The sequence below is a fragment of the Egretta garzetta genome, unplaced genomic scaffold (genome assembly GCF_000687185.1).
Source record: "Egretta garzetta isolate BGI_Z169 unplaced genomic scaffold, ASM68718v1 scaffold112, whole genome shotgun sequence".
Taxonomy (NCBI): domain Eukaryota; kingdom Metazoa; phylum Chordata; class Aves; order Pelecaniformes; family Ardeidae; genus Egretta; species Egretta garzetta.
In genome coordinates this window covers 1,218,709-1,231,821 of record NW_009258884.1, presented here as the reverse complement: position 1 = coordinate 1,231,821, position 13,113 = coordinate 1,218,709, and the positions used below count along the sequence as shown (strand labels likewise).

The window sequence follows — 13,113 nt, the reverse complement described above, 5'->3', positions numbered from 1 at the left end:
TCTTCTTGACATTCTCTCTGAATGTAATGTTTTTCAATAGATGCAGAGGGAAAAAAAGCCTCTTATTTGTTTGGGTTTGACACCTGTTATTTTTCTGCCAAGATACAAGCACTGCATTGAAGCAAAAACATTTGCTTAAACTCAATGTATAAATTTGATATCTGCACTCCTCTGCCTTCTCCACTCTGCTGCTGCCTCCTCTTAGATAAGATAAAAGCACTCACTGAAGGACTGAGTTACTCAGTGTCTTGAAGCAAAATAGAGTTTATGAGCTCGGTGGAAGAAAGGAGAGGAAAGATACAGAAATTAATGTCTTCTGTACTGAAGAAGGTATAAATTATGTTTACATTTAGTATAAAATTTAAAGAAAAGCTATGTAAAATGTTAGGCACACTGGTGGTGAGGTCTGCCTTGGATAGTACGTTTTTAAAAGACTAGTTCGTGCCTGTTCTTCATGGTAGATGAAAAACTTTTAATTAAAAAATTTTGCAAAGAGCAAAAATTATTTAATACTATTAAATTTTATTGTTAGATGTTTGGTATACTTTCTCTAAGTTATTTAGCTTTTTTTGGTTACTGAATCACTTACAATATCCATCAGTTGCAGATTTGCATCTCCCATGGTCTCTTTTACGATGTATTTGTTCTCTTTTATAATGTGTTATTGAAATTGAAATGCTGGTAAGATATTAAGTGTTGCATACTTTGGAAAGGTATAAGATCTTATTAATGTATGTTTAAAATATTCAGGGATACCTGTTTCTCACTCATTTTAAAATTAGAACACCATGTGTTGGAAAAAGTTTTATTGTTTTATTTAAATGAGTAGGCTTTAGTTTTGTTCCCTCATCCTACCTGGATTTCTAGGCAGTTGGAATTGCCTTTGGATAAATTTTCCTTACTTTGTGGTTGATTTTGCATACGTGGGGAATTTACGGCCTTTTTCACAATGTAAGATTGTGAAAGAACCAGAATTGGGCTCTTCTCAGTTCTTTTGTCTCTCTCTGAATCTAATGACAGTTGCTGAAACAGTTGTTCGTCCTGTATGTGGAGAGAGGTGCAGCTGGATGCACACACATACTTCTGTAGCTTCTTCAAATGTTTGTAGTGTTACAAAATTTAAAAAGAATAAATCCGTAAGGCAGTTCCAAAGTTACATAGAAAAAGAAACTGTTTATTGAGATAATCTGTAATTTCCCTAGTGTGTGTACTAGGAAAATAAAATTATGCGTTTCAGTTTTGTAGATGCAAAAGGATATTCTTCTACATCTGCTAGAGCCTTGGGGGATCCCTTTATTCCATGTTTGAAGTCCCTAATCTCCATGTTTGTAGTGTTCTAGTTTAGTCTAGATTCCCTTTGGAAATACTTCCGATAAGCAGTTGTAGGTATTCAGCAGGGAACGGCCCAGGCCAGTCTTTTCCACTTGGTGTTTCATGAGACACTTCAGGTTTTTCAAACCATAGCTGGAAATGAGCTAAAGATGCATGTGTCTAGATTACATTTTAAAAAAAAACCAAAACACACTACCATGTAACGTAGCCTTGAAATTAAAGGGCAAATGTTTGTATTATGAGATTTTAGCCACTTCTAAACTGACACGACCTCTTCCTCCCTCCATCTCACATAAATGTAGAATTTGGTGTTGTATGTAGAATGTGCGGTAACAGACTGATGCTTAAAAGATGATGTAAGAGAACCTCATTACAGCAGCACTGTACGTCTTTGTGTGTTGCTTCTACATGTTGGTGGATTGGATGCTAACCCTCTTTTCTGCACGTGACTGCCCTTTTAGTCCCAAGTGTAGCATAGCCCTCTTAGTTCTTCCAAAACGGAGTCGAGTGGAGTAAGTCGGCCTCTGGGTTAGCCATAGATGTCTGTTTTCCATTTCTGAAGTTTTGTGCTGACTGCGTGTAGAACTTCTATTTGACCCTTCAAACACGTTTCCAGCCCACTGGAGACACACTTTGATTTGAAGCAGTGCTTATTCAAAAAGAAAATTCTCGTAGCAAACACATGAAGAGCTCTGCATGGGAAAAGGCTTTTAGATCAATGTTAGTCCCTCGGGAGTCTCTGACTTTTTGCACTAACAGTGGTGCCAATACTGTGATTTTTATTAAGAAGAATCTAATGGCTGTTTCCTTTCTCCCCCCAGCTACCCTCATATCTGAATATCAGTGAAAAATGAAGCTTCTTATCATTAAAAAAAAAAAAATTACATAGAAACAAGATGAAAAAATACAAGATGAAAAAAGTTTGGAGAAGTCATTTTTTTAAGTGTGTAACTTTGTTAAGATGCTGCAAATTACAATGAACTTGCCTTAGGGTAAAAGACATTAAACATGTCTTTGGTCTTGCTTCATGACATGGGAAACCCCTAATGTAACTTTTGGCACTGTATAAAATGAAGCAGCAAATGGAAAGGGGCAAAGTCCTTCATGGGCACAGGATGAGAGGGTTTTGCCTAGGAGTGCAACATTATGGCAAGAGATGCTGAGAAAATAGTTTCCCTCATTCCCAAAATTCAAGAGTGCTTCAGAAGTTGCCTAAAAAGGGGGATGCTGACAGAGACAAATGGGGAATCTAACTACTGAGCTCTGTGGATCATAGCTTACAGGTGTCTTTAAATTGTAGAAAGGGAAAAAAGGAAAAAGCTATCAAAGTAAACATCCTTCAGTGCGTGGGAGGATGACAGATTCTTTCTAACAAGATTTTCTGCTCTTCTGGAGGAAGACCATTTGTTAATAAACCATTTGAGAATCCATTTTTAAGGGATTTAATAAAATATACACAGACTACCTTCCACTGCAGAAACTATTATTCCCTTGGGTAGAAAAAGTGACTGACTGTGGGCATTAATGGTTGCTTCCTGTGATTTCTGGCATTATATCTTGCTCCCATTTGCACTTTTTCAACCCGAAGTGAAATGATTTTTTATGAGAAACCTGCACTTGGTTCCTAGCTCTTATGAGGCATGTATGTGTTCTATATTTTATTTATTTGTGTTCAGTCGTTTCCATAATTCTCGTTGTTTCAGTGTCTGTGCCTATAGCATGGGTATTGTGGGTGTTTGTGCATACTTTTCTGTGTACGAGAAAGTTTCCATATCTAGCAAACTCCATTATCTGGAAGAGGTAATAGCTTTTGTGTGAATTAAATGAATTGTTCCATTCTTGCCAAAGACTTTTCATTAATAATTCACACACTTCCATCAAAAATTGTAGATTTTTCTATTGTGACGGTTGTTGTCAATTAAACAAGAAACCTGAAGCTATTATGGTCTGATAGATACTTACCCGGAGGGGCTAGGTAACCCACAAAAGAGAAAAGATGTTTTCTTAAGAATTTGGAGGAAGGTTTTCTGCTGCCATCTTTTTGACTGAATAGAAGTTATACTTCTTTAATATATGAGAGAAATACAGTGGAATTGAGGGATTAAGTAATTTTTGTAAGGAATCTTGACCTTTCTGAGACTATCAACAGACTTTGGTTATCTTAAAATAAGAAACATTTTTTCTGCTAAGAACACTTCATAAGGGTGTGTTTGTGAAAAGTTGATTTCAGCCGCTGAGCTGATAGGAGGAGGAGAAAGTCAGGGGCCAGTGACCATTAGAAGTCAAAGCATGGATAGTTTTATGTATGTAAATGTCAAATTCAGTTATACCCAAATATATCCTGTCTATATTATCGTACTGGCCTCCTTTTGCCATGCATGGTAAACAGCAGGCAGTGCTAGAAGTGAATTTAGCGTAGATTGCTAAGTGAATGCCCAGGCAGACATTAGTTTCACAGAAGGGAGAATGAAATCTGGAAAGCTAATAATATTACAGCCACTGGCAGCTCTAAGAGATCCCAAATGGATGTACTTAGAGGCATAATTTGTTTGATTCTTTTCTTTACCAGAATTATCTCCATATCATATCCAAGAACTGAAGGCAGTGGCAGGCTGTGGATGGCAAGATGGGCAGTCATTGCTCAGGCATAGTACTATGACCTTTTATATAAAAGAGATTACAGACAGGATGCTGCCAGGAAATGACAGAGTTGGTAGAAAAGGGGACAACAGTAGGACAGACACACTTAGAAGAGGTGATTTATTCTACAGTAACATCTGTATGTGTAGGAAACTTTGCCTACTGTTCATCACTCAGCTGTTCTGTGCTGGCTTGAGAGCGGCATCTCATCAGTAGTAAGCTGAGGCTTGAACAAAGCTGGTGAAAATTACAGAATAACACAGTATTTGTCCCCTCTGAATCACATGTACCTCAGAAGGAACCAATCCAAATGTCAGAGAATAAATTCAGATCTTTAATGTTGAGAACATGGAATACACAAGGGCTCTTGTCAAGTTTCCTGTGAATTTGCAAGTGTTCTCCCTGTAAATTCAAATGTGATAACAATTAGTTACCGTTAGTTCTGCTTCACAGTAACACTTAAACTGTATATTTGGACATGGGACAGATGAATTTTGTAACAATCTAACCATTCGAGATCCTGAGATGGTGGCTGGAGTGCATCAGAAAGGCAAGCGGGTTGGAGTGAAGGGATGCTCTGGCTTTTTGAGCAATGAACTGGGGCAAATGCAGGTTCCAGATGGAGCAGTTTCTATAGCCTGAAGCAAAATACTGAGAAAGGCTTCAGTGAGTGGAGTTGAGGGAAGTACAGACAAATTAAGAACATAACCCTCATTACAGAATCTGTGAATTTAAAATCTCTGTACATATAAAGCCCAGTAACAATACTGCACAACAGTTAGTGACGCACTAATGATCACTGAACACTAAAAGGAGTGAAATGAAGTATTTACTTCTGTCCATTGAACCAGATCTATTCAGTTCTTTCTCAGATGTGTTGGTTGTCTTGCTCTTGTCTTGAGGGCAACGCTGTGCACTGTCAGACAAACATGTCAGTCGAAGGAGTGACTTACTTGCTCCCTGTCTTGATAAAACTGTCTAGAAATTGATGAGAAAAGGGCATGCAATGTCTGCTAACTGCAAAATTACCCCCACCCATCTGACTTGTTTCTGTGCTAATTTTAGACTTTGCTTTTTGTAATGCAATACATATTTTCATTGTGTTCATGCTTGCTTGCAAAATTTGAACATATACTGTTTTGGAGTAAAATACATACAGTTCAGAACCTGGTAGGTATCACAAAGCTGACAGGCCCTTCAAGAAGCAGAGGTGGCCGTTGATAAATCCTACATCAGTACCTCCTCCCACAACTTATCTATGTAAATTTTCAAATATTGAAATATTGTGGAAATTTAAGATACGATAATTTCAAATTAATTTAGCATTTGTTTCCATTCTTACTTATGGATCTCTTACTTGGTAATCAGAAATATGGGTAATTTTGATTTTTTTCTTTGAATTATATTTCTCTTGCTTTGAGGAAGACCAGAAGATGCTCTTTAGTGACCGCTCTTATAGATTTAGAGAGTTTTGCTTTGATAACTTAAAAATCTGCACTTTTCTAATTAGCAAAATTGGTGGCCATCACGTTTACAAAGTGTTGCGTAGCTGTGCAACAGTGTATGGCAGGGAAACTTGTATTAATAAATACAAAAACTGAGTAATATAATTTCACTAAAATAAATGCCTTTGTGTGCTTCATTTGAGCAGTTTGAGTGATTGACTTTTCATTTCAACTCTTCCATATTTTTCTGGTTTTTTTCAGCTGTTGGACAAATTAAAAGATCGCTGGATGCACACTGGCTTGTGGAGAAACCTGGAGCTGGTTAAGACAGTCATTGCAGAGCCTCAAGGAGGGGCAAAGAGTGATTTTGATGAACTGCTGAAAATATACTATGATGCAATAAGATGTAAAGGAGAAAAAGGTACGTTCTTCAGACATACAAAATAGTTGATACAGACTCTTCAAGTTTTTTTTAAAAAAAAAAAAAGAGGGATTCTTAAACTGCCTAACAATTAGAATAAAGTGTACATAAACAGTTAAATTAACCTCAGCTTAATAAGTTATTGTGATAAATGAGGAAGCTTAACTGCTATTTGTGTTGTTACATGAGGATATAGGGAAGTACAGGATGATGCCTAATCCTAATAGTGATATTCAAGAGGCAGTGGGCTGTGTAATAGTGTGCAATTACACATCCGACAGGGTGCAGAGTGGCTTCTGAAAGAATCAAAATTGTATTACATTGCATAACTGTGATTTGCCATCTATTACAGCCACTATAGCACTTATTCTCAAAATACTTAAATATTAATATAGAGAACAAAGAATGATAGTACATCAAAAAATAAATAGCGTGATTTTTGGAGTGCAAAATTTAAGATTTAAAATTTTGTACTAGATACATATTGTTCTTGCATAATTAAGTACCACTATATTATATGGTGCAAAATAATTTTGCTAGTTGGTATTCAAAATCATAATATTATTGGTCAAAGGGGAATTAATCTCATCCCTCTAACAAAATAATTTTATATCCACTCACCATTTCCAGACTGATACTCAGTGTGTTATGCTATATTATGTTTAGATTTTTAAAATATGTTGGTGAAGCTTTCTTCTGATACTCAGTTTACCTCTGGGAATGATTTGTATATTCCTCTCTGGCTTGTTCAAGATGGAGCACTCCTTGTAGCTGTATGCAGAGGAAAAGTTAGTGAAGGCTTGGATTTCTGTGATGAGAATGCCCGTGCAGTTATAACCATAGGTATTCCGTTTCCAAATGTGAAAGACCTTCAGGTAGGATATCAATTGAAAGAGTTGTACAATGTTTGTCATGTTGAAAACACCAAATGTACACAAAGATTTTTTTTTTTTTTTTTTTTTCTAAATGTTTACCCTTGGACTCTCCTCAATCCCATTTGAATTCTTTGAGTTACTTTCTCCACAGGTAAGAGGAGGAACAGCATAGCATGTCTTGTGAGCTCATTTATGTCATTCTAAATAAATGTATATCATGCTAGATGTACTGTAAATTTTTGTCTGACATTGCTAGTGAAGGCTATTGCATTGTTAAAATGCTCATTAACTTCATACTCTGCCAAGCGAGAGTACATGTTTCCGTCTTCACTTGCCTGTTTTCATATACCAAAACTTATGTCATTTCCATAGAAATGAAGTTATTTCCTGACTTACTGTGGTGGGGCAATTGGTTGTGAAGGTCTAGGATAAATGCTAGGAAAATACTACTTTAAAATAAGGCATTCAGGTTGATCAAAAAATTATTTCAGAAAATAGGTGGAAGGATAAATATAGTTATGGTGTAAAATAGTAATATAATGAAGGAATGTATGTCACACACTAGATCATTGACTGTAGTATGTCACAGTTCTAAACCCTATTGCCACCTTTAGCGTAAGTATGTGTGTGACACTTCCCACTTAAACAGAGTAGAATTGTAAATCTTTTCCAAGTTAATGCTGCTCTGTTAGCTTGAAATTTTGAGGTATGAAATTATGACATAACATAACCTCTTCTTGGATACTGAGGACGTTACTTTTTGATAACTCAAGCTTCGTCTAACTTCAGGCAAAAACTTCTAAGTGCCTTCTAAAGATAGTATTCTGAAGTACCTCCAATTAAAGAAATTTGAGACTCTGTATTTTTCAGCAGGTGGCCAAAGTAGCATCCTGTTGCTTGCACTGCTGTGTAATTACACATGTCAATGCTTCCTTCCTTTTGACTTCAACAGGACTTGTCTTGCGGATAGGTGGATGTTCTGTTAGAACAGGCACTTCACAGTTGAAGCCAGGCGTTCATAAAGGAAAAGAAAGCCAATGAATATGGAGAAATGTTTTTCTAGATTTTCTTTCTACTTACTGAAAAAGAACATTTATTATTGACTAGCTTGTAAGACCACTCACTTCTTAGTGGTCTGCGTGTGCCACTTAGGTAGTCACCCAGTTGCTGGCACAACTATTCCCAGGGATAATAGCCACCATCAGTGCTTTATCTTATGTGTACCTTTTAGAGCTTTTTGGGACTACTTTGTGAAGGTAAGAAACAAAGTGAAGTATCACAAATCAAATGAATACCAGGAACAGCTAGATTCTGGTTATTAGTAATGCCAAATCAAACAAGAAAACCATAGATTGGCACCTGAAAGCCCAAACTGACTCTGCTTCGGTTGGAGAGATGTGTTATGAGCTTAGGTGAACAACCAAAGACTTCTTTGTTGTCTGCAGTGTGTGCCTAATTACAGCCTTGGTGGAAAAAAACCCACATCCTATAAGGACTAGTAAGATTATATTAGTGGTGGCTGCGTAGTGCAATGTTCTTTCAATGTTTGCATAACTTTCTTGAAACATTTATTCAGCCATAACATTTTTTTGTCTTACTAAAATATAATACACTGTACTTTAGTATAAAAACATTTACATTTAAAGAATATTTAGCACTCTTTCTGGAGTTAGAAATGCTTTGTTTTAGAAGCACGTACTGAAATGATAACTTTGGAAATACTTGGCTGGTAGTATGGCTGGAACTCTTACAATTTACTCCAAATTATTTCCAGAAAGTCAATATTTTTGTGTCCTGAATGACACAAAATTAAATTGAAAAGCATGTGTCAAGAGTAAATTATGTTCACAATGGATTATGTTCCTTAAGATTAAAATAGCGTATTTGATTTTTACCTTGAGTTCAACCAAATGTGTAATATAATAGAATCACAGGCAGTACATCCCATTACTGATAACTAAATTCCGAAAAATCAGTGTTGTGCTGAACTATTTTTTTTAATTAGACTGAAGAAAGTCTCTTAAATTTTTAAGTAGGGATAGAAAAATGAGCTGCCAAATTGCAAGCAGCTAAAGGTTTGAGTGTGTATATTTAGATATGGTAATGCACAAAGCACTGCAGTGATCAATTCTGGATGAGAGGAGGGCATGCACCAGTCTCTTAGCATCAGCTTTGAGGAGCTGTCTGGTGCATGGCAATGCTCCTAGAATAATGCTAGGGGAAATAGTTTTTATTGTAAACGTGTCTCTTGCTGAAGAACTGGGACTCAAAGTGATCTCCAGTTAGCAGTACTTCCCTTTAAATTGAACAAAGTTTTGCGTTGTCCGGGGCTTTAGGTTTATCAGATACCCCAAAAGTTCTGGATTTATGCACATTTCTCTTACCAGTTGAGCTCAGATTGTCAACTGGGTGCAAAAGGATAGTGTGAAGGATAGCCACACTGTTCACTGAAGAAGATTAATTAGTAGATTTGTAGAAATGTATGCATAGATACAAAAGAAATTTGGAAGATCAAACATCTTTTTCAGTGGCGTGTCAGCTCAGGAAAGGAATTGGAATTATATTTTTGGGGAAAACTGGCTGTTGGTAGTGAAGATTGGTGTGTAAAATTAAAAATAAAGAAAAGGGGTGAGGAACACACACATGATGCCAGTTTTCACTTGAAACTATTCTTTTTGTATATTTCTGGGAGAGCTGATCCAAGAGTAGTGCTTCCCAGAATGGAATGAAACAAATGTGATACAAAAGGGTACAGAAAAGTAAGTTCTACATTTAAAAAAAAATTAACTTTATAAAACCACTGTGATGTCCTATTTTTAATAGTCTGTGTGTGTTTAGCAAATGTGAATTGTTGTATTTTACTTTAGTCCCCCTAGACCCAAGAGACCTTACCTGAACTTTAGAAAGGAAAACAAAGTTTTATTCCTGTACACCTTATTGTAATTCTTCTAAATGCTTTGGAGTTATCTTCAGTGAGTAAAACTTCGTAGAACTGAAGGAATATTACTCTGTCAATAAGGAGGAAAAAAAAGGTGCATGAAACTTGTAGCGTTTGGAAGGGATGCTATGAACCGTGCTCTCATGTAGCAGATAGTTATTAATATTGCCTGCAATGAAGAGATTCTTTATTAATTATAGACAATTGATTGTCTATAGTTAAACCTTAACCTGTTGTTCCTAACCAGTTGGAGTTTGGCTGGCTATTGCTGTTTCATTAGCAGTTAGAATCCACAAGTCACAAGCCCAGTTGCCAGGGGACTAAATGATACTCGTGCCATCCTGCTTATGATGCAAGTTTATCTTCTAACCATACTTTCATACTCAGATATAAATCCTTTGGAACTGAGGTGGGAATAGAGTCGGGTTTTAAAGTGAAAGCTGATGTTCAAATACTCCTTGGATTAAACAGTAGAAAAAAGCCTTACGATACAACTATAAGGAAGACAATGGTTGCAGTATTTTATTCAAATACCTTTTCCTATTCAGGACTGTTTTCAAAGCGTATCAGTAGTGCTCACCATACTAAGGAGATAAGAATTCTCCCTTCCAAGTACAACGAGTGACTTTCTTTTAGGGTGGCTGATTTTATTTTAAATGTTTCTCCTTATTAGCAGTTTTTTCTATTGGAATTCTTTTTTTCTCCTGAGGTTAGAAGAATCCAGATTTTTAAACATTGGAGAACACGGTACAGTTTCTCTTTTTCATAGGATTTTAGGATATGTTAAGTTCCCAAATGAAACAGTTAAACTTTATAGAATGGCTAAGACATTTGCCTTTATGATATAGTCGGTTGGTGTTTCTTTAGATTTTGTAGGCTAGCCAGAAAACTGAATAAAAGCTGGAAATTTTGAAACTTCCAGCTTTGAAGTTTTGGGAGGAGCTTGAATTTTGAGCAGACAGAATAAAATTCAGAACAGTGACACGAGTCAAGTTAGACCTATATAGACATAAAACTGTGAACACAGATACATCTGTTGCTTTTACACAGCAATAGGTGCTCAGTAGATATACCGAACAAAGAAACTGATAAGATGATTAATAATGACATCCCTTTAAAAATAGGAAATGCAAGTGATTAACAATTCCCTTGGAATATCCATGAATGATGTACTCCTGGGATTGATTTAAATCACTAAAGTGTGCTCCACTTCTGCATGAAAATACACTTGCATGTCTGCTTTTTGGGTTAACAAAAGTCCTCTTAAGACTCAATTCTGTAACCCCTTACTCCTGCACATAGCTTTTACTTGTGTGAGTAATCCCTTTAATACTTCTAGGACTGTGCACAGTAATAAGGGTTTGTAGAATCATACCTTTGGAGACCAATATTTTATGTTGGCAGTTTGATGTTGGCTCATCTCCACTGCTATTACTTGTCTGTGATCAACCTGCTTTCTAAATATATTTTATGATTTGTAACTTGATGCTAATACCAGTGAACTTTAATATTAGAGAGCATAAATAATGTGACAGAAAAGGATGTGTAATCCCATATACATGTTATCTGATGCTAACATACTATTCATTAACTTCTGTTATATATTTTTGAGTTGTAGCATTTTGGATCCAGACATTGGTCTTTACTTGGGCAAGAAACTCATTGTCAAGTGTGATGTATAATATCCAATTTTATTTTCTCCATATGTTTGTGCTAAATATATGTCACTACTTCTGGTATTAAATGGCAAGCATTTGGTCTCCTTAAGTAACTGTATGCTTTTATAAGTTACATTTTCTGTAGAACCTTTAAAGAGTACCATTTAGTTTCACTTAAAAAATTTAGGCACGTAGTATCTTACGTTCACTCATTTTCACAAAGAGAAGAGTCTAAACCACTTTATCAGTGTTACGGAGAAAGAAATTATTAAGGTTCAGAAGTGTACTTGATAATAAACAATACTGATTTAAGAAAGAGGCCAAAACCCTAATTCTGTGTTATTGAAAATGGTTTCATATTGCCGAAGAATCAGGTTGCTAAAGCAAAATATATAAAAGAAATGTTAAAGTATTGCTCAAAGCTATGGTACTCTCAATGGTAGGGTTTGGCTCTAGTAAAGCAGGAAAATTTATTTCAGAGCCAAAAATGACTGCTTTGGCTGTGACCAGGATTTCCTCTGCCCACCTCTGGGACCTGAAACTGGAGGTAGGAAAATCTGATTTTGGAGCCAAGTGTGACTTGTTTAGTTCAAGTCATAATTTACTGTTCTTACCTTGGGGACCTGAAAATAAAGAAACTCGCTATGAAATGTTGATAATGGGCGACTCTGAAGTGCAAGCATTAAGCTAACTTTCCCAGAGAGCATTTCTTCACTTCCACCTCTCCAGATGCTTTTGATCGTAGTACAGTAGAGTGTACTTAATCATGTAACAGCTAAGAGAACTTTACCGAAATACAGAGGAAAATGCAGTCAAACCCTTTTACATCAATAGATGTGCAAGGAAAATAAGCTTGATAAGGCTTGGATTTCTGTGCAATGACATTACTCGAGAACTGTAGCTGACTTTGCCATTAATGAGAAGTGTTTCCCATAGCTGCTTATAGGGTCAATATGAACAACAATGGCAAATCCTTTATTGTTTCCAGCAGCATAATTTGGGAAACATGATGGAAAGCATCATTTCAATTACAGTTTTCTAAGTTGCATGTAACTTAGTGATACAAAGAGTTTGCAGCTGTTGGGCTGAAGTTGCTTTTTCCTTTCTTGAGAGCTCAACAAATTGAGATATTTGTAGCATTTCAGAATAATGGCATTTTTCTGGATATTTAACTTAATTTCTAGTCCTTGTGGCAATTTTTAAGCCTATATGCTTTTTCTTCACTGAGAGGAGAAAGAATCTTGTGTTGGATAAATGGTTGCTGAAATAATTCATTTCTTGCATACCATATTTTAGGAAAGGAAAAATTTCTAAGAGAATGATTGTTATTTTAGATGCTTAACCCGAGTTGAGAAACATACCATGCACTGTATGAATTCCATCATAGCTTTGGATCGCTTGAGAAATATTTCCACTTAACCAAAATAAATTATTGTTTTAAATATGGATGAACTGGTACAGAAAGTTACATTTTATGGGAAGGTCATTGTTGTGTTTATCTTTAGTAGAATTTGAAAATTCCCTGTGAAGTTAAGAATTTTTTTAAAGATATAAGACTGACCGTTCTGTCGTTGATGTGATTGTTTTTAGTAGGCTGAAAGTTTCTGAGCAACTTTGCCACAACTTCCCAGTCAAATCTGACAGTCATTGTAAAAGCCTTGAGACACAGAACCATATTCAGATGACTTGGCATCAGTATGGTTTAAATATTTGGAAAAAGTGATCAATTCTTTTTGTCTGTCTATGTTAATGCCTGTCTAAACCTGAGCCATTTTTACTTTCTTCTTCATTCTATTACTGGGAG

At 36.0% G+C, this 13,113-nt stretch overlaps 1 protein-coding gene across 3 annotated transcripts in view; it reads left to right on the top strand.

Annotated features, from left to right (window-relative positions):
* The window catches only part of BRIP1 (BRCA1 interacting protein C-terminal helicase 1), a 63,044-nt gene that overhangs the window by 36,638 nt on the left and 13,293 nt on the right, over positions 1–13,113 (top strand). For all 3 annotated transcript variants that reach the window (XM_035889533.1, XM_035889534.1, XM_035889532.1), the window contains exons 15-16: positions 5,679–5,838; positions 6,592–6,713. In XM_035889533.1, coding sequence (XP_035745426.1) covers positions 5,679–5,838; positions 6,592–6,713 — 282 coding nt within the window. The remainder of the gene's footprint in view (positions 1–5,678; positions 5,839–6,591; positions 6,714–13,113) is intronic.